This window comes from Adiantum capillus-veneris, chromosome 12 (genome assembly GCF_014529385.1).
Source record: "Adiantum capillus-veneris isolate H3 chromosome 12, ASM1452938v2, whole genome shotgun sequence".
NCBI classification, from domain to species: Eukaryota; Viridiplantae; Streptophyta; class Polypodiopsida; order Polypodiales; family Pteridaceae; genus Adiantum; species Adiantum capillus-veneris.
This window is the reverse complement of record NC_140942.1, coordinates 35,327,791-35,350,809: the sequence shown is the minus strand read 5'-3', so window position 1 is coordinate 35,350,809 and position 23,019 is coordinate 35,327,791. Positions and strand designations below refer to the sequence as shown.

Below are 23,019 nucleotides of genomic sequence, written 5' to 3'. Positions count from 1 at the left end.
TAGTGAGCATACTAAAGCTCTTTTGAGCTAGTGCATACCTTTGCGGTGACACTGAGGCTCGAGTGTGCGATAAACTTTCAATGGCCTGGGACATATACCAATGAAGGGGTCTTTTAAAGAGATGACAAATGGAAAACCTTGTGATTATTTCTATTGCTACAGAAAGTTGCCATCTAGACATGGTACAATGGCTTATTCTTTGCAAGCAAGACATATAAGGGTCAAAAAATAAGTGTTTCATCGATTTGGTGTTGGCTCTAAGAATTTGTGGCACAAATGTGCCACAAATTGTGTGAGTTGAGAGGGGTTTGCTTCTTTAACTTTGTAGATTTGTGGGAATGATGGGTTGCATTCACTTAGAGATGGGGAAGGAGTGCCAAAATTTCTTCAGAAGGATTTGGCTTAGTCTGATGCCCGCCTCTCAAAGAGAAGATGAAGGGGAGATTCTTGGCTATGTATAAGTACACAATGAAGATAGAAGAGAGCACTTGAGCAACAATAACATGCATTGGCCTAGTGGAATGAATCTAGATCTACTATTTATGATAAGTAAAGACTCTAGAGAGCTCTATCAATCATAGTTAGTTAGGGGAAATAGGGAATCGGTAATAAAACAGAAATGGAACAGAGATGGAAATGGCAAAATTTTGGAGTTTTGGGGAGTTTCCAATAACAAAAGCAAGTGAGGGAGTGGAAACGGATATGGGAATGGTAACATAAATTGAAAGAGGAAAATGAGAAAAAAATGGAGTTTTAGGTCTTGTTATAACTCTGTCACTTTAGCATTTCTATAGGCTCTTTGGCCAAAAGCACATACAACCAAAGCATGGTGGATTAACTAGCGCTTTCTTTTGTGTGGTGCCAAAAAGTTTCCTTTAATCTCTTCCTTTACCCCATTGAGGTTGTTTGACCATGTGAGGCTATGCTATGCTAACATTGCAACACGTTAACGCAATTGACGACAAGGTTTACAGGATTCCCTCTACTAACCAAGCCAATCACCGGGAGGCTTCGGATGCAGAGGTATCATACTTGATCTCCCGCATTTGGCGGGTTAACTCCCCAAAGAAGTCCAAAGTATTGAAGTGACTTTAGACTGTAAAACGAGGCCATGAGCTAGATCAAAGATCTTCTCTCTAAGTCCATGAAAATGCTCCTCTATAGGCAAGGGATCTATCTTGCCAAGGTCAATTAGCAAGTCTTCGTTCACCCAAGGTGGTGGTTTCCTCTTAAGAAAATAGCAACCCCTTATGCCGATGTTGCGGCCCTATCTTGTGTGTGCTCTTCTGATGAGTGCACAGATTTGTTCAAAGAAATCCACAAGTCATGATCCCCTCTGGAGTACGCAACCGCCAAGCAAGGAGTGAAATGAATGGATCTTCCAAGGATTGTATGCCCATAGCCAAAGGCAAAGCTACGGTATGCTGCAGCAATCACCCATAGACTGCACGGACCGCCCATTGGATGGTCTTGTCAAGAGGCAGCATCCTCCACTGCACAAAATGCTAACCTGGCATTGAACCATCAGAGTTTGGCCAGCTGTTCATTGTAAGAACTAGATCGGGTTCAGGTCTGACCAACATTGTTGCAGCTCCAAAGAGCACCAGTCCAGAAACCCTCATCTTGATTGTGCTCTTGTAGACTCACAATAAGTGCCTGGCATCAATGTACATAATGCAGGAGGAGGACATAAGAAGAACCCTGAGAATGGTGTCTCAGTGTTGAATTGAGAAGTTCGTCCTTTATAGAGTTTACCATTTTATTGCAAGCATTGACAATGATTTGTTGTCATGCAACATTGCCGAGCTCCCTGCTTGACCTTACCATCTTGAAGTTTTGGATCAAAATTTCTCGATACCATCAAATCCTAACTCATTCCATTCATTGCATGCAATCTTAGATCTTCTTGCACACATTGTTTGATCACTTGCTGGCGTAGATATAACACCGGAACATAGCTGGCTGCACATCAAGGTGATAAGGTTTGGTTCCTGTTTGGAATGTGAGGTAAACAATACGGAATGATATGAGTTTTAAGGTACGTAAAGAATCATACCATTTACACCTAATATACAACAGTTTAGGATAATTCTAACACAATTAGAAATATAGAAGATTAGGAACCTTGACAGAATTCTTGATGTGAAGTTATTACTAAAGAGCCAACTGAAGACTTAGGACTAGCATGACTAGGTAACGATCTCTCTTTCTTTTGTGATGCCAAAAGCAAATGCAGTTCTTTGTTGTTTATGTTTTTGATATCTCTTCCTCCACCACATGTGGGCTCTTGGCACATAAATGGCATGTATGCCAACATTGCACCATTGTAACACTACTTATGACAAGGGTGAAAGGTTTCAACTTTTGACGTTGAAATCTTTTGCCGCCACAGATGGGTGATCAGAGTGTCCAGGAGGTGAAATCTCATGCTAAAACAAGCACATAAATGAAGAGAGTCCCTTAGACTATTGGAAGGAGATGTATGCCTTCCTTAGATTTAGTGTCTGTGTGCTCTTCTTCTACCTCAGTGGTGGCTTGCTGATCATTGTAATGCCCTTTGGCACATGCACAAATCTGATCTTTGGTGGAGGAAGCTTCTCTCTACCTTGTGGAAAAGCCATTTTCCTTTGAAGGAGCGACTGTTTCTTTGGCGCTGTTTGCTTGGAGTGCTTCCAGTCGGCACTTTTCGTAGGGCGCGTCGGATCCGCCCCTCTTCTTGCGTCCGTTGCTCCTCTGCAGAAGAGGATATTTGCCACTTCTTGTGGGATTGCTGCATTACTAGGGACTTCATTCACCGTGTATCGGCTTCTATGCGGCTCCGTTTTCCTGGGATTGTCAGATACTGGGCTTATTGGACCCTGTGGCATCAGCGTAATGCTTACATGTTCCATTGTACTCATGCAGATCTGTTCCCACTCTTCAAGCTTTCTCTTAGGCAATCGTTACGGTTTGCTTTGGAAGTTGGTGATATCATTGTAGAGATACATTGACTTTCCTATGAATGTTTCTAGCTACTCTGTACAGCTGAGTAGTTCTGTGTTCTTCCCCTTGTATATTACCCTTTCGGTGGGTTTTCCTCGTTTTGAGGTTTCCCACTAGTAAATTAATTGAATTGATTTACAAAAAAAAAAAAAAGTATGTGTGCGTTTCCCCATGAGACTGCATCTGGGGATGCTGGCACAAGTAGGCATGAACATGTATTGTGACCTGGCATGCCCGGTCGCACTTTGAGCCTTGTGTTCTTTCCTTGACTTCACTGATCTCAAAATGTGTCCCGCACTGAGGAACAAGTAGTGTCGTTATAACTTATGACCAAATATCACTGAGGTGATGGTTGTGTTTTTCTGAATTCTGATTGTATAGATAGGGTGTGCAGAGCAGTTGGCAGATGCAACATATGCAGAGTCATTAGAGAGAGATGCTACACCCTGTTCAGCAGGCATATCACCCCCCTCCAATTCCTTGTAGAAAGTCAAAACTTAGAAAGGACTAGAATACTTCTCTCTGGAAATATTTATGCAAGCCACCAACGATCTATTCCGGCGGTTATAATAGTTATCCCTCATTTCTTTGGGCTAGGGCTTTCCACCATTTTCAAGAATTGACTAGTTCTGGGTGTCGGCATCTCACTCTTCATGCATGTCATTCTCATGCTGTCATGTAGTAAATGAAAACCATACGCTTGCCCATCTGTCTTTGTCTTGTTAGGTTCACTTAAACGGTGAAACCCTTTCTTTATGGTTTTGTTGAGCACATTGGAGCCGTGTTGAACTCACTCAAACTCTCTATGCAGGGTTTATCAATAAAATCAGTTTTTCATCGACACAGGCAATGGTTGCAGCATGCAAAAACACGGAGTGCACGTCATAAAATTACCAAGGTGGTCTTCTGAAGAACCTGCATTATCAGGCTTTGTAACTCGTAAATGCAACCTACGGTAATGCTTGGTTCAGGCAGTCATACAATTTTGCCATTGTTATGACAGTTTCTCAGAGAACAAGCAACTTTGGTAGCTGATGAAATAACAGCAGACTCTGTGAAGGACTTCGTGTCTGAGCTCGACAGAGGAGACAAAAACTTGCCAGCTCATTGGACAGGTGAATCACCTGCTGAGAAACCTGGTGACAGACGGTCAATAAACGATGAAGTTAGCTATCGCAGCTTACTCTCTCTTCCCTTCAAAAATTTGAGCTTTAGAGCTCCTGAAATAAAGAGGAGCCTGCTTACACCAGTAAATGGAAAGGCCAGTAAGAAGATAGAGGAGATGACCATCTCTGCAGCTGGAAGCTGCAAACAAATAATCAATGGTATAGCTGGATCTGCGGTGAAGCCGGCTGCAAACATTTTTTTCGAGCAGAACGAAGTTCTTTCAAGTTTAGAAGTTTGGCTAGTGGGGAAAGTGGCTTTGTGGCACAAATCAGAAGAACAGTCGATTCAATGGTTAAGTGTTTTTTGTTTTGATCGCAAGGGTGAGTTCTTTTCTTTTGTCATCTTATGTCAGGAAAGACATAGCGTAAGGGTATTTAACAGCACTTGCCGACATACCAATGTGTAGGTATACTAGCTGAAGTAACATCAGTGCTCGGAGCGGCTGGAATCATGATTTGTGCATGTGCGGTAAGTCAAAATCTTTTAAATTTTTTCACTGAGTGAAGTTTTTGTATCATCTAGCTGATAGTGCTTTGATGATACCTGTAGGCTGAGACTGACAGAAACAGGGGGCTAGGGACCATGCTTTTTCATGTCGATGGCAGCACAAAAAATCTTGTAAATAGTCTCATATTGTTAGAAATCTAATCTTGTATGTTCCCAAAGGAAGATTTATTGTAACACCATTTTCACATTTCTTATTTTGGGTTTAGATGAGTGCCTGTGCAAATATTGGCTCAATTGAAGGAGTTGTAAGCTGGTCAACTGGGTGCAGCTGGCAAAAGCAAGACAATTCTCCGCAGTACTTGTAGCCCTACTTGGATGCTCATTACCAATTTTGTAGTTTCTCTAGGGGTGTCACCTATTTCCCACATTGTGCCTCCATGTGATGGCTTGCGCATGGAGCATTTTCAAAGGCGGTTCTCGTTGCGTCGCTTTCTAGCTGCACCATATCCCGATGATTGGAACTTCTTTGAAAATGAAATGTGGCTACTTTTGAGAGAGCCTCTGCTGTTCATGGCTTTCCGGAGGGGATCTGGCCTGCTTACATGCAGCTTGTCAACATGAATGGGGTCCGTGGGCCATCTGTAAAATATAGTTTTGTGGTCTGTATAGTTCTGTACCATACACAAGGAGCAGGCTTCTGCCTATTAGGCAGTGTATCTTAACAAATGCATCAGTAAAGGCATAGTGTACATTAGAAGGCATCATTTTTGAGAAGGTTTCACTTGGCTGTGAAAGCCGACTTGTAATGTATGTGATGTGTATGGACTTCTAGTGGCCTTCTCTCTTTGTCTCTCTTTCAGTTCTTTGTACTTTTTGTACCCAGACTTGGTATTAGATTCACCACATGTAACCATTTGGTCTCATAGATCATTTTGGCCTTTTGAAGACGTAAATATTACATTTCATTTCATTTCATCTCTCTCTCTCTCTCTCTCTCTCTCTCTCTCTCTCTCTAGGTTATTTTGTTACTGTTTGTATCAGATCCACCACTTTGTAACTTTCGGGTCTCATAGGTCATTATGGCCTTTTGAAGACGTTAATATAACATTTCATTTCTCTCTCTCTCTCTCTCTCTCTCTCTCTCTCTCTCTCTCTCTCTCTCTGAGATACAAGCACTTAAGGCGGATTTACAAGCACTCAAAGAAAAAGTCTCAGCCCTCCAGGGAGAGATTGTTTATAGAGCAAGCAGTGGATTAGAGGAAGGTAAATTTCAGCCCTTGGTGATAGAGGAAATCAAGAAACATGTACGGATGATCAAAGAGGAAGAGAAACAAAATGTGGCAAAGACGTCTTCGTGGATGGATGTAATTACGAAGACACGGAAGGAGGCGGATGAGGTTGAGAAATGGATAGACGTTGCTAAGAAAGGGAAAGGAAAAAAAATTTACATCTATCCCCACTCCTACAATCATCAACATGACTTTAGAAGAAGAGCACTGAACGAAGCCTAGAGCTTTGCATGTACGAATAACCGATATAAAAGATCGAGATAATGTGGAAGGGGAAGTCAAAGAACTTCTCCGTATGATGGGTAGTGAGGCTACTCATACAAAGGCATGGAGGGTAGGGTAGAAGACACAAGGAAATGGGGAGATTTCAAAGGAGAGTTCTAATTATGCGTTTCCCATCCATGGAGGCAAACAAGAACTTCTTGAAGAGGCATCCTACACTAAAGAAAACGGGCATATTCCTTGGAGATAACCTCACACTTTCACAACTTGCTCATATGAAAGAATTTATGTCCGAGATAATGACAACTCGAGAGAAGGGAAAAGTGGCCTTCTACAGGGATGGATGAATGGTATTTTGGAGAGGTGCCTCACACGACGGCGCTCGACTCAAGAATGGCTACATGGAATTGTAACTGATCTTTGTGCTTGGATACAGGGGCCTTTGAGGATAGTTTCGCAGGAAGAGAGATCATTTTCTACTGTGTGACGCATCAGGCCTCGGGACAATCCATGCCATATATGAGCGGATACAGATGTGAGACAACCTGTAGCCAGGAGACTCGACCAGAGCACAGAGGACAAGGTTCGAGAGGAGTGAGTCTTATCCAGGGAGGAGCTACAGTCTCTTATACATATTGCTCGGAGGGATGAGCATGCTTGGTAGATGTGGGTGAGACTGAAGGCAGGGACAAGTAGATATCTCTACGTTGCTATTTGCTATTTCCCTCCTAGTACGTCAGTATATGCATCACCTAGAAGACAATCCCCCTTCTCCATTTTGGATGATGATATATGGGAGTTTTCCATGGATGGTGATATTATTATCTTAGGGGATTTCAATGCTAGGACTGCCCATCACCAGACAATATTCTATGATACCTCAGAGGAGTTGATGCAGAAGCTCAATATTACAGAAATGGACCAGTCTAGATTATCACAGGATGAGGAGCACATTGAGTAAGGCAGATACTTGATTGATATGGAGACTGCTCATGGATTCGCTATTTTAAATGGCCTACAATGATTCCTTGGAGCGGGTGGTTTTACATGTGCTTTCCACATCGACATGGCGCTAGTACAGTGGATTATGTTATGGCTCTGTCAAGACTCATTCCTTCCTTTCAAGAGTTCATGGTGGGAACTAGGCCGGTTGGGGTGGCAACCGAATCTGCTATCTTGTCTTGCACTTTATCGTTCCAGTTCAACACAGCTCCATTGGGAGGCATCCACACATACTCGGTATACCTTACGAGGGAGACGGATATTGTGTATACTGATGAGATATACAAGCACCTATGCATTAGGAGCCAAGACGACCACTAGATGAGCTCACCTAGATTGTGAGAGAGACGCTCCATGATGCAGCATCATAGGCATATTCCCAGACGTAGATGATCTGGGAGCATGCCTCATAACAATTGGTATGATGAGGAGTGTAGAAAGATGAGGATCAGATTACAGAGAGAGGTGCTCATGGGTACTACTACACATAGACAGTCACGGATTATTTTTCGCCGCATAGTGGGATGAAAGAAGAGGGCTTACCTATCTCAATTAGAGTGTGATTTGTATCAGATATTTATGAGTCGGGACTCTAGTCAGGCATGGAGGCTTTTCAATGAGCACCCTCCGTCACCAACCATCACTTCCAGAGAGATATGGGGAGAATATGCTACATTTCTCTATATAGCATCAAGGCAGCCACCTTTGCATGACCCTCGAGAGGCATGCCGAGAAACATGTACTTTCTTTACTGCTGAGAGGGTAAGGAAAGCCATTGAGACAGGATCAAGACAGGAAGAACACATGATCATGATGGTCTGGTAGCAGAGCACTTCATCCACGCCAGAGATATGCTTGCAGAGCCTCTTGCTATGATGTTTAATAGAGCCATGTATCAAGGTTTTCCTGAAACTTGTGCTTCCCTGGAATTATCGCACCATCATGGTTGGTCACACTCTGGCTAGGCTATATGCATCAATTCTTGAGCATGAGTTGAGTGGATGGGCAGAGATAGAGGGCATACGGGTAGTAGGATAGGCAGGGTTCACGAGAGGTTTCTCCACTCTTGACCAGATTTTGATACTCAAAGCCATTATTGAGGAGGGTAGACACCATGGCAGGAGGATATATTGTAGCTTTGTGGATTTACGCAAAGCCTTTGATACAGTGTCATGAGCCAGACTCATACACAGATTGCATGACATGGGGGTGCCTACATAGTTGATTTGGGGGACCTTAGCCTTATACAAGACAGTGGTAGGACGGGTACGCACTACTCATGGCATGTCTGACATGGTTCACTCTACCATTGGGGTGAAGCAGGTCTGTCCTATTCGGGTATAAAGCCCAATGTGGTCGCCTAGGTAAGTGGGCGGGCCGCTAGGTATGTACACATATTCTTTTGTTAAAACCTAATAAGAACTCACTATGATCTACACATTAGAGTAGAGCGAGTTCACCATATCGTCATGCTCTTCTTCTCGCACTCTCTCTCGCGTCGCACTTCCGCTCATACTCCTTCAACTGGTATCAGAGCTCAGATCGAGGCTCGGGGCAGCATTTGCAGGTAGCCAGAGTCACCTACTCAGATTGGAGTGAGATTCGACAGGCGAAGACACGGCCCCAAATCCTATGGGATATCCCGAAGGACTTGGTGTTCTCAGAATTTCATTCTGAGGTCATCTCGGCCATCGTTCGGCTTCGACAAAGTTCTGCGCAGGCCATTTTCGACTACGTACTCTCGGCGGGTGCAGATCCGACTCTGCAAATTTGGGGTTTCGGCCTACGACTGCAAGTGCTGAGGATATCTGCACTTCCAGAGTGCTGATTTGTGGCTGTCTACACAACGAAGGACGGCTCACAGTTCTTGGAGGCGTGTCACATACGACACGGACGCACCTATACACAGACTGTAGGCGACATCCACTAGTTCATCAGGTAGCTTGTGTTTGCTGCTTGATATTCCAGATTTCATCTTGACATTGCAGGTACTTCCACATGGGATGTATTGTCAGAGATGATGTATGTCTGTTGAGGGTTTGTTGGCTGTGAGTTACGCAGCAAACAACCGCCGCAGCGGTTACAACATACAGTGGGAAATTTATGGATGTATGACTTTGTGGGAAGTCTATGTACTGTCAGATTTACTGCAGCCTTTGTTGAGGGTCGAGTGAGGTTTTATTGAGCTGGAGGATTCTCGAATGTTGAGATCCTTTCGGTGATACAGGTCTTGGAGCGATCCCTCGAGCACCCTTAGATAGGCAGCTAGGATGTATTGACTGTGAGTTAGACAGTTGGGATTGCATCTTTGCTTTACTGCCGTTGAGGCATTGTCGCAGTCTATGCTTACAAGACAGTGACAGGACAGTGAGAGACAGTACAGGTGCAGGACAGGTTTACCCACAGCTTACAGTGTTCGAGAGACAGTGGTTTTTTGAGCTGTTTTTTGGTCTGTTTTTTAGTACACCAGAGCCATTTTACAAAGGAGACTTTGTCGAAATTTTTGCAGAATCTGAAGCTTTCTTGGTTCATTTGACAGGTTGATATTGGTTCAGAGGTCAGTTTACAGGGGAAACTCTGCCGAATTTTTCCCAGGAAAGTAAACTACTGTGAAACGTAGTTATGGTTGGATCACAGGACACTGCTCTTTACAATATCAAGAAGTTGGATGGAACCAATTTCCCATTGTGGAAGAAGCAGATTTGACACGTGTTGGTATAAAAGAAGCAAATAAAACCTATAAAGCTCAAGGGGATAAAACCAGAAGATATGGACGAAGATGAATGGAGCGAAATGGATGAATTGACACTTTCTACCATTATGCTGACTTTGGCAGAAAGCGTTTACTTCAATGTAGCAGGCGAGATGTCGGCTTATGAAGCATGGACAAAGCTGAGTGATCTTTATGAGAAGCAGAGTGCAGCTTCACAGGTATACTGGCTTAAGAAGCTTGTTGACTTGAAGATGAAAGAAGGGACACCTATGTCCAATCATCTGAATGAATTCAACACCATCTACAGTCAGTTGTCAGCTCAAGGTGTCAAGTTTGATGAACCTGTTAGAGCTATGTTCTTGTTGATCACATTACCGGAAAGTTGGGACACTTTTCGCACCGCTTTGAGTAATTCTGCACCTCCAGATGGTTTGACCATAGCAGGTGTAGAAGGCAGTCTGCTTACTGAAGAAACCAACAGAAAGACAATGGACAAAGGCAAAGGAACAGCCTTAGTTGTCAGGGGAAGGACCAAAGAAAAGGACAAAGGTGGAAAGAGGAATCAGTCTCGTAGCAAGTCCCGCAGTGCTAAAGGCAAGAGTGACATAGAATGCTACCATTGTGGCAAGAAGGGTCACATGAAAAGAGACTGCAGAGAATGGAAAGCAGAAAAAGGCAAAGAGAAAGCTGAAGACCATGGTGAGAAGAACAAGTCCTCAGTGAAGATTCAAGAAATAAATGTGACAAACACTGTTGCAGAGGATGACAGTTTAGTGTCAGGAGACATCTACTTCTTGAAGAATACAATGGACTCAGCTCTTCTTACAACATCTGATGGAAATGCACTGAGTGACTGGATTATAGACTCAGGGGCATCACTTCATGTGTCTCCAAACAAGGAGTGGTTTACCTCTTATGTGACCACTAAAGATCATGTTCGGCTAGGAAATGGACAGACATGTGAGATCTTAGGTGTTGGAGAGGTTCAATTGAAGTTTCAGAATGGCTCTTCTTTCACGCTGAAGAATGTGAGACATGTTCCCGCAATTATAAAGAGCTTGATCAGCATAGGTTTACTTGATGATGCTGGCTACGTCACCACTTTTGGACAGAACATGTGGAAGATATCCAAGGGTTCTATGACAGTAGCACATGGAGTAAAGTCTTGAGGACTTTACATGATTTATGTATCAAATGTCTCTAAAAATGTAATCAATGTAACCGAGCAGCCGAACGTTTCTTTGTGGCATAGCCGGTTAGGACATATGTCCAAGAAGGGAATGGAAATCTTGTCTCGTTCTGGTTATTTGCCTGGCTTATCATTTAATGATTTTGAATTTTGTGAACATTGTCTGTATGGTAAGCAAACACAACAGCCACATAAGCATAGAAGCAGTAGAAGAGATACACAGTTGGCACTTGTTCATAGTGATTTGTGTGGACCTATGCCTAACCTATCTCTAGGGGGAGCTTCTTACTTTATGACATTTATAGATGATTACTCGAGGAAAGTATGGGTTTACTTTCTCAAGCACAAGGATGAAGCGTTTAGTGTTTTCAAAACATTTGTGACACTTATGGAGAATCAGAGTGGCAAGAAGCTTAAATGCTTACGCACTGACAATGGTGGAGAGTATGTTTCAAAGGCCTTTCAGGACTTTTGTGAGTCAAAAGGTATAAAAAGTGAACTTACTGCTTCTTACAATCCTCCTCAAAATGGTGTTGCTGAGAGGATGAATAGGGCCATACAAGAGAAGGTCAGAAGTATGTTGTCTAATGCACAATTTCCAAATGGGTTTTGGGTTGAAGCTGTATCAACAACCGTTCATCTTATAAATAGATCTCCTAGCAAGGTTTTGCAAAAGGATTCAGTGGCAGAGATGGTATGGTCAGGCAAAATGCCCTCATACAAGCATCTCAGAGTCTTTGGCTGTGAGGCATATACTCATGTTCCAAAGGAATTTAGGAACAAACTTGAGCCAAAGAGTAGAAAGTGCATCTTTCTAAGCTATGGTAATTCTGGTGAGATGGAGTACAGACTTTGGGATCCCGAATCCAGAAAGGTTATCTGCAGCAATGATGTTCACTTTAATGAAGCCAAATATCATTCTAAACCAGAGAGGGTTGAGGAGATTAGAAGAGTTGTCTTCCAAGAAGATGGACCTGCATGTGCAAGACAAAATGTCAGGGCTCAAGAGGAGCAAGGACAGGATAGAGTGGAACCATAGGTTGTGGCTGAGCCTCAGCCACCTATTTTGCGTAAATCGGGACGGATCTCACGACCTCCTGATCGGTTTGTTCCATCTATGAACTATGTCATGTTGACTGATTGAAATGAGCCTTCATGTTACAAGGAAGCAGTGCAAATGAAGGACTCCGGGAATTGGGAATTGGCAATTGGCAATTGGCCATGCAGTCAGAGATGACAGCTCTACATAAAAACCAGACATGGAAGCTAGTTAAATTACGACAGGAAAAAAAGGCTCTACCTTGTAAATGGGTTTACAGGTATAAGATCACCGCTCATGATAGTTAGCCAAAGTACAAAGCAAGGCTTGTTGCTAAGGGATTTAAGCAAGAACAAGGCATTGACTTTGATGAAGTCTCTCTTCGGTGGTCAACATGAGTACATTGAGATGCTTTCTTGCATTGATTACCATATTAGATTTGGTGTTGCACCAAATGGATGTCAAGACAACGTTCTTGCATGGTGATTTAGATGTGGAAATTTACATGCAGCATCCGGAAGGGTTTGTTGAGAAAGGCAAGGAAGATTTGGTATGCTAGTTGTTAAAGAGTCTTTATGGCTTAAAACAATCACCGAGGGCATGGTACCATAAGTTCCACAAGTTTATGCTTTCTCAAGGCTACAAACGTAGTGAGTTCGATCACTGTCTATATACAAAGAAGGCTAAGGATGGCAGTTGGCTGATCCTTATTTTGATGTGGATGACATGTTGATTGCTGGCAAGCACTCGGAAGAAATTTCAGCTTTGAAGTCAAAGATGGCAAAATCGTTTGACATGAAAGACATGGGTGAGGCAAGTCATATACTTGGTATGCGCATTGAGAGAGACAGATCAAAGAAGTTGATTTGGTTATCTCAAACATAGTATATTGACAAGGTTTTGCAACGTTTCAATATGGAGAAGGGAAAGGCATTGAGTGTTCCATTGCCACCATATGTGAAACTTAGCAAACAAGATTGTCCTGTGTCTGAGGAAGAACAGGCTGAAATGGATAAGATTCCATATGTGTCTGCAGTGGGTAGTTTGATCTATGCAATGATTGCTACTCGCCCAGACATTGCATTTGCAGTGGGAGTAGTAAGTCGATACATGTCAAACCCAGGCAAGAAACATTGGGAGGCAGTGAAAGGAATATTGAGATACCTGAAAGCTACAAAGAGTATGCGTATAAGTGTAAAGGGTTTTACAGACTCAGATTATGCAGGTGACTTAGACAACCGAAGGTCTACATTAGGGTATGTCTTTACATTGGCTAGTGGAGCAGTATCATGGCGTTCTAGATTACAAGATTGTGTTACTCAGTCTACTACAGAGGCTGAATATGTTGCAGCATTAGAGGCATGCAAAGAATCAATTTGGCTTAATCGACTAGTAACAGATTTGGGAATCAAAGAAGAGATGCTTGTGTTATATTGTGATAGTCAAAGTGCTATACAATTGGCTCGCAATCCAGTTTATCACTCAAAGACAAAGCATGTGGATGTGAAGTATCATTTCATCAGGGAAATGCTCGAGGATAAGCAACTTCAGCTTGTCAAAGTTCACACCACATAAAATCCTGCTGATCTACTTACAAAAGGACTTCCCTCAGAGAGCTTTGCGCATTTTTGCAAGCAGTTAGGTGTAGGGTAGTACATCACTTCTCTACATCTCTTGTATATTAGCTTGTATAGTAGCTTCTCTCACACTTAAAGTACCACATTGGACTTTAAGTGGGAGGTTGTTGGGGTATAAAGCCCAATGTGGTCGCCCAGGTAAGTGGGCGGGCCGCCAGGTATGTACACATATTCTTTTGTTAAAACCTAATAAGAACTCACTATGCTCTACACATTACAGTAGAGTGAGTTCACCATATCGTCGTGCTCTTCTTCTCGCACTCTCTCTTGCGTCGCACTTCCGCTCGTACTCCTTCATGTCCCCTATCTCTGACTCTCTTTGGGATATATGTAGATGAGTTTTCAGATTATGTACAGATAGAGGGTGATAGAGGTGCTCATCTTGCAGCGACATGGATTTTGTTGCTATTATATGCTGATGATATTGTGATGATCTCAGATTCTCCAGAGGAGATGCACTACAGTGCAGTGGGTAAGGAGGTCCGCCCCCACTTTTACATATGGTCGAGAGACTCTGGAGTACGCAAGTACATACACTTGTTGTGGGGCGGTTTTCAGTGGTCGAGTATTTTCCCTGGGGCGTGCAGCAAATACACGATTGACTAGAGCCTATGCAACATTGGGGAGACTTGAGAGGATATATTCGTAGGTTCAGTTCTAGGAACCTCGAACAAAGCTTTGGCTCTTTGACACTTTGGTCACTTCGGCCATGTTGTAAGGAGTGGAGATATGGGGCCCTTAGTTGATCATCATAGCAGAATTGGCAGTACTAATGGATGGAAATGTATGGAGAAGCCCTTGGTTTCTATGATTTCTCGGATGATCAGGGCCAATGATCAGGGCCAAGGCCTCAATACCACATGACATTGTTGGGGTGGAGCTCACTATTTCTCATTGGTGGTGGAGGCACTCACTCGATCAGTTTCATTAATGCATAGCACCTGGGCTCTCCCTAGAGACAGATATGCTTGATTAGCTCTAGAGTCTTCGCGAGAACTGGCATTGTAGGGAGATAGATCATGTTGGTATGCGTAGATGGCATCTTGGTTTCAATTACATGGGCTTTATTATGGATCATCTACCCCCATTTCAGTACTCTCTGGATGCACCCTCCATCTCCCTCACTAGGGCAGAGATTACTAGGCTCATCAAACACGACTTGATTCAATTGGATACGAAGAGAACATGGATACAGCCTACACATGAGCTGGGTACGAAGATGACTTTCTATAGACCAGCTCACGGAGGATGGTTTTGTGATCAGACCAGGATACATGGATACTCATCTATCCCCCGGGATATGATGTGCTAGTGATCAAATACGCACATCCTCACATCAGCTAGAGATTGAGACAGGCAGATTTAGAGGAGTATCCGCTGGGTCCATGATTTGTCAGATGTGCTAGATAGAGCCCGAGACAGAGCTACATTACATATGTCACTGCCCAATATACTATGAGATATGAGGCCACTTTCACTGTCTATTCAGAGAGGGTTTTGGACAACTTTGTAGAGTCATGAGATACCAGGATCAGAGATGCCTCGGATTATACTTATTGGAGATTCGCAAACGCAAAGAGGACCCTTGAAGAGGGGCACAATGAGAGAGATCCAGCGACAGCCGAAGATTATAGATTTCTTTCAGCCTTAGGCAGAGGAGTTCGAGCAGCCCCCACAACATAGCAGCACCAGAGGCATACTACTTGATTGGGCAATAGAGTTGGGGCGGTCTCGTCACCCACGGATGAGGGGGCCCTCTCGACATTGATGCAGATTGCGACAGAGGATCCATACCATATTGGTGCGACATAGGAGCCGTCCTGACAGAGTGCCTACCTTGGAGGACATTGAATCTCTATCGCCTTTTGGATATTGATGTATATGTATAGGATGCCTCTATCATGAGAGAGCTCCATAGTATCATCTCACCCTTTGTATTCCCTTTGTATCAACTTTCACCCCACCCCTACCCACTATTTTCTTTTCAGTTCTTTGTACTTTTGAACCCAGACCTGGTATTAGATTCACCACATGTAACCTTTTGGTCTCATAGGTCATTTTTGTGTGACTAGACTTTGAAAATGTCTCATGCCATTCTGAACTAGTTCCGTAATTTGGGTTCAAGAATGCATGAGGTAAGTGCTCTGCAACTTCACTAGAAGAGAGTGCTCTCATGTTATTTTCCCGTCATTTAATTGCTTCCCACTTTTTTTTTTTCCTTTTCTTTTTGGGGTTGTGGCAAGTGTTGGTTATGTGACATTGTTTGGTTTCACTCACATCAACCACTTTATCCGTTGTCATGATGGAAGAAGTGGTAATGCTTACACATTCCACTGACCAAGTTTGTGAAAAAGAAGTCAAAGAATTGACATCAATGTAATAGAATAATATGAAGTCAAAATTTGCTTGTTCCCTAAACCATAAAAGATAAAATATAGCTTTCATCAAGTATAATGAAGACCCTAGGTGGTCACTTATGGATGCCACCTTTAGTAGCAAGGTTGTAACTACAAATTGTGCAGAGACTTGGGGTCAAGAGTGTGGTTGCATCATGTGCAATTGTATATCTTTGTATATTGTTATTTGGCACAAAAAGTATGCATTTTGGCAAAGGATGCACATGGGAGCCATATAGACGTTGTCATACCTATAGGATTGTAGACAAATCAGCATAGAGATGTATATGAGAGATGAAATATAAATTCACGATCTTATATCTCAAGTTACAGAGATAGTGCCATATCATTTGGTGTCCCGATCTTACTAGTTGTGAAAGCATGAATCTGCAATAATGGCATGCCAACCCCTTAATATGTATGTATGTGCAAAGAGTACACATGGATGGTTTAATTTGCTATACCAATTGAAGGAAAATTGTATATGCATGGTTGCAATACACCAAGCTCTTTAATATCCACACCTCATGATGGACTCTTAATTTGGACAACAAAATTTTTCACAGTAGTAGATGCATAGATCTGTTCTTTCTACATGCAAACCATTTGGTTTGCAGTCTATCTGAATAGGTTCTATAGAGAGCTCATGAAGACCTTGCAAGGAATTGGCCATATAGAGGCTAGACTAACCTATGGGTAGCTCTCTGGGTGCATTGGTGAATGCTCATTTACAGGATGAGAGCCCCTTAGCATGTATGGCTATGCTAATGCTTAGTCAAATGCATCAAAGTGGTATCTCACTCACAAGACAAAAGTGTTGGAGAAATGGAACATGAGGAACCCATAGTCTCTCTCTTAATGTCAATGCTTGAGTATCCAAATTTAATGAGGATTTATCACAATCATTAGCATACAAGGTACTCGACAAGTTTTTTGCAAGAGGGGGATGCACAAGCTTTTTTAATGAAGCATACAAGAGGAATGCACTCAGATGTACGAGATTATTAACAAGGTTTTTGCAAAATGGGAATCCACATAGTATTTCCATTATAGAAGGGGTGCTATTTGCTCTTCACAAGGAGTTGGCAATTGTGGTTATTTGTGCCATGCATGGATGATGCATAGTCATGTTCAATTGTTTTCATAGCACAATACTTGTGGAAAAACGTACTTCTAATAGTAGTTGTTGGTTGGCTAAGAGGAACCCGTTGGATGTGATAAGAAGGATTTGGCATCTACAACATTTAAAACTTGCACCTTGTGGTTTTATGTGTTGTATGTTATGCTAGAGAACACAATCTTATGGGATTATATCAAGATGTTTCATTTGTGCAAAAGTGGAGTGCTCATGTCTTGTAGAAGGGGATTGTAGCAAGATATGCCACTCCTATAAAAGTGGAGCGATTGCATCCTACAAGGAAGCTTAAATGGTATACTTCTAATTGCTTTGTGCTCTCAACATTTCTAGAAAAATCCATATTCTTCTCTAGTGAGGTATTGGAGAGTACAAGTATTACGAGCTTCTATTGGATATTACGTGCTCCTAGTGCTCGACTGCTCTCACCTCTGTTACTACTCGATTGGATACTTGCACGCAGCAACACACACACACACACACACACACACACACACACACACACGCACACGCACACGCACACGCGCACGCGCACGCGCACGCGCACGCGCACGCGCACGCGCACGCGCACGCGCACACACACACACACACACACACACACACACACACACACACACACACACACACAAGGTCATTTTATCCCAAATCAAGCCCATTATCTTCTATAACCATTCTATAGAACAAGCCTGCCTTGATATTAAAACCCTTGTCCAAGCCTTTTGTGCCAATGGCTTTGAGAGAATTAGATTATGGAGAATCATCTATAAATATCTGGATGACACAGAAAACCTTCAATCATGTGCAGACTTCAAGGCAGTCCACTCTTGCCTCAGGAGGTGGGCACTAGGTCCCTAATGGGGGCCTAGTGCCCCCATTAGTGGGCTCTCCTACAAACATCAACAACCTAGTGTAAAGAGGAGGGTTTATTCCACACACATCCATGGTTCCAAACATAAAGCAACCATTGGAATTTTTACCAACCTTGGCATTTTTTTGAATAGTCTCTTTGAAAGATTAACAAAAGGGATTGTATAAATCTAATCATCAATGGGATACGCAGGGAACCTAAGCCTTAAGTAAATGATGTAAGCCTCACCAAATGGAAAGCACCTCTTGTCACATCCACATGCTTCCACTAACCCACTACTCTAGGCTTGCACCCATGCATGGCGGGCACAGAGGGTGAGTTATTTCAAAAAGAGAAACCCCACCAATTCTCCCACGTCGCCCATATCCCCACCACCCCACTCTGCAAAAAAACCGACCACTCCCGCCTACTACTCTTTCAAATGGATAAGCTACCCATATATATGAAGGTTGCTGTGTGGCACGCTGAGAGCTTGAGCTTGCAGGACTTCTTGATAGGACCTTACTTCACCAACCAACTTAACATGGAAATTCCTACTCAGGTCTGGGCGGGCATCACAGGACTACTTTCTCTTTCATTCAATTTTTTGCTTTTAGCTATGGTGGACATCGATAACAAGTGTCCTTCATTGATGACACCTGCCTTCCACTACTAACTCCTCTCTTTGTTGTTGGCTGTGATGGTGGCAGGTAACATTTGAAGGACTTGCCATATCTTACATGCAAATGGAGTATTGAGGATGTTTTTCCTTTGATTTTACTTTGCCCACATTTTTACATGATAAATTGAGATTTTTCTAGCATACCCTGGTTATTAGTAGATGATTGTCATCTTTGTGCTCTTATTATTGAAATCCTCCTACACACACACACACACACACACACACACACAATGTCCACCACTCTCATAGCCTACTGCTTGCCACCCTTGTGCATTGGAAAATACAACACTTGGCCCTTATCAGTACTTAGAGGCGGTTCCACCATGACCCCTAGTGCTGTGTAGTGTGTACATGCCCCAACTATAGGATACTTCACGTGCTTCCCCCCTAAAATTGAATTTTCGTCCTTAAATATTTCATTGGAAGGAGTATTTCTAAGGTTGGGAACCTTTTCTGAATAGTGCTTACTTGCTCCCTCTTAAAACTTTGTATAGAAGAATCTTTTCAATTGATTAAACACTCTTTATATGTGTTACATGTCTAGTTCTCTTTTCTCGAGTCTTTAGTATTTCTTAGTCTCATGTCAAAGAGTGAGTAACTATTAGTTCTACAATTTGATAATCTAAAATTAAATCATTGAAATCTCCAAGCCTTTTCTTAGGCTTCATAACCGAAAAAACTAGGTGGATTTGACTTGTCTTTGGTAATTGGAGCTTGTAAGCCCTCTCCCCTATATTTTTAACTAATATGTAAGGACCACAACACTTAAGAGATAACTTTGGATGTAGTCCACTTTTTATAGTTTTTTTATTTTTCAGGCACCTTATTATCTTGAGCTCTGATAATGTTTCTCTGAGCAAGTTTAAGTATTTCATTCATATCCTCTAGGAAGTCTTTAATTGCCTGAACTTTCTCCTTTTGCAGTCCTACTGCGTAGGGAGCTCTTGGCTGAAATCCATACATTAACATGAATGGACTGTATCTTGTGGAAGAGTGCTTGGTACTCTTACATGCAAACTCTACTATGGGTAAGTATTGTTCCCAATGAATTTTTTTAAACTTAAATACGCTCTTAGCATATCTTCGAGGATTTGCTTAACCCTTTCAGTCTGGCTATCTGCTTGTGGATGATCAACTGTACTCGCGCTCATCTTGGTCTTAAGTCTAGCAAAAGAACCTCTCTAAAAGTGGCTATTAAATTTTCTATCCTGATCAGAAACAACGTTTGCAGGCACATCATAAAGTCGGTATATATTTTCAACATATAATCTAGCCAATTCATGAGCCTTAAAATCCAACATGGTAGGAATAAACCTAGCCATCTTGGTTAACCGATAATGATTATCCACACAAAGTTCTACCCCTTTATGCCCTAGGTAATCCGATGACAAAATGCATTGAGATACTTTCTTAGTTCTATGAGAAGGAATGCCTAATGGATGGAGAAGATTTGCAATCTTTAACCTTCCAGCTTCATTGATCTAACCTTTGTCACACTTTGTAACATAGTCAAGGATGTCCTTAAGCATTGGGGAACAATAAAATTGTCTTTTAATAAGACTAAGTCTTATGAACAATTGGGTGTCCCGCACTAGGGTTATCATGACACTTGTAGAGTATCCGGTGCCTTAATTCTTGATCCCTCTGAACACATAATCTACCCTTATAGAGTGAACAATCATCATCTATGGAAAAGTTCTTCCACTTGAATCTATCTTGAGCATCCACTCAATCTCATCGGAAACCTCTTCATTTGGATCCATTTTAACAATGGTTTCCCATATCTTAGAATATGCAAGGTCACCCTAACATTAATTCTTGATTGATTCAAGTAAATCACTTGCAAAATGAGTGAAACTTAAATCATTTATCATAGGTATTCTATTAAGGAAATCTGCCACTATGTTGTATTTCCCTCTTTTATATCTAAGTTGACAATCAAATTCTTGAAGGATTTTAGCCCATCTAGCCTTGCGGCCTTTGAGCTTTGTTTGATTAGAGAGCCATTTAATGCTCTCTTGATCAAACACTATCATAATTTTGGCACCATACAAATAGTGCCCTACTTCTTTAAAGCATGCACAATAGCATACAACTCCTTTTCATAGATTTAGTTTTGTTGTGTGCGATCTAACTTTTTGCTTTCAAAAGTAATAGGCCCACCCTCTTGAGAAAGAACTGCTCCTATAGCAAAGTTGCTAGCATCTGTCAACCTACAATAAATAAAATTGAAGTTGTAGCTATAGATACCTTTAGCTTTTGTATGCTTCTTTTTTGTTGTTTCCCCCTCAAAGGTTTTCAATTTCCCTCGCTTGACATGTCTGTGTCACTTAAAGAGGGGACATAGTAATTGGCAAAACTAATAATTTACCACTTGTTTAGATCGAGCTATGATTCATATGAGTATGTAATTTTACTATTGGTTACTTTGTGTATATTGAATGTTAGATCGACAATATTACCAAGTTGGCTATGATCTACTGACTATGATACCGACAATATCACCAACTATAATTGGACGAGATTACTCGTCGATTCCAAAAGTAATGATGGTTATTATAGAATTATAGATATCGACAACTTTATCGATGATGATTGTAGGATCAAGCAAACAATTTGCAATCATATACTCACAAAGCAAATTATAAGGATGAGAGGATTACAAAAATGAGACTTTAAACAAATAACTTATTACAAAACCACATGGAAAATTGTAAGCGATTTATTTGTTTGCTCATCTTTTCTTTTAAGTGTTTTTTTTCAACTTATGCATTTTTTGCTAGTATTTGGTATTTAAACGCATAAGTTTTTCCATAAAAACCCACTTTGTTTGAAGCACTTTTATCATCGCATGCTTAGCATGAATCTCCCCATAAATCCCACATTGGTCTTATCTGTAATACTGAAGAATATGGACTCCCTAAGGCGCACTTGAATAGGTGCTCTAGTACAAGCATCAAGCTCCTCCCATTGATCATCAATGTATACATTCTCTTTGTGCTCATTCAACAGTGTTGCAAATACCCTTATTGGTGAATACATCTAACATACGTCAATCCATAATATCCTGCAGTGAAACTGCTGCCAAAAGTGTCTGTGAAAACATTGTAGCTGTATCCAGCAGCGAACTTAATCTCTATGTTGAAAGTGGCTGACAATCTGAAAGAAATCAAGACTATGATCTTTCAATGAGAGATCACAAATGTATACATGAGTGTCGACAAACACATATGGCAATATAAATGCGCTCTCCATATGCATAGAGAGCACAATACACGTGTATGCAAAAGTAGCTATCCCTGGAAAATAACTCCACCTGTAAATTTGTTGCCAAAATCTACGCCTCGATCAAAACTCCAACGCTAACACCAACTATGATGTTGATGTAAAAAACTCCACCTTCAAGCAACGTGCTCGAAAACACATTGTCTTGGAAAACTCTATGAGAGTGAAAAGTACACTCCCATTGCAAGACTACTCCCGAGGAACTCTCTCATTGATATCGGAGAGCTTGTCTGTATGCCAAATGTCAATATGAAAAATGAGTGCAAGTGTGATGTCGATGTCGTACGATGATTGTCGAAGGTAAATATTAGATAGAAGGACATGGGGAATGCCAAAGATTAGCGGGGCAATGTGGTCTATTGTCAAAAACCGAATCAATATTGTAGGCCAAATAGTCTTAAGAGTTGATAAGATGCCGAAAATACCAGCTGAAAACTACCTTCTAGTTTGCTACTCAAATGGAAATTTTGAGGACAGAACCGGCTTTGAAAGAGGGGTAAAACCTTAGGATACCTGCTCGGAATACTCCCAACACAACGAGGAAGTTGTAGCAACAACCAAAACCAAAATCCAACCTCAAACTATACATGTGCGACTCGCACAATGTGGAGGAGAATTTCAACTCTCTCTCTCTCTCTCTCTCTCTCTCTCTCTCTCTCTCTCTCTCACAGCTACTCTGAGCTCTCCACAAGCCTTATTTTCTCTCTACTTTGAACATTGTGTGCCATTGAGCTCACATAGAGTTCTAATTCTATGTGCACACAACATTGATCCACCCAAACTTTAGTTTGCTGAGTAGAGGGAGCTCACGTGGATGCGGGGGGGGGGGGGGGGATGGAGTCGCTATCATCATATCTCTAATACCATGTGTGACTGTGTGTGAAGTGTGTGTATTTTGAGCATTCTTATTATCCTACGCTCCACCACATGCTATGTGTGCAAGTGAATGAGATACAACCAATTTTGAAAGACAAAACATGGTTCATC

General features: G+C 41.9%; 1 protein-coding gene across 2 annotated transcripts in view; it reads left to right on the top strand.

Annotated features, from left to right (window-relative positions):
- The window catches only part of RSH1 (RELA/SPOT homolog 1), an 83,856-nt gene extending 78,285 nt beyond the window's left edge, over positions 1-5,571 (top strand). For both annotated transcript variants that reach the window (XM_086525041.1, XM_086525040.1), the window contains exons 20-24: positions 3,794-3,880; positions 3,986-4,469; positions 4,556-4,617; positions 4,699-4,767; positions 4,863-5,571. In XM_086525041.1, coding sequence (XP_086381167.1) covers positions 3,794-3,880; positions 3,986-4,469; positions 4,556-4,617; positions 4,699-4,767; positions 4,863-4,961 — 801 coding nt within the window. In that variant the 3' untranslated portion in view covers positions 4,962-5,571. The remainder of the gene's footprint in view (positions 1-3,793; positions 3,881-3,985; positions 4,470-4,555; positions 4,618-4,698; positions 4,768-4,862) is intronic.
- The last annotated feature ends 17,448 nt before the right edge of the window (positions 5,572-23,019 follow it).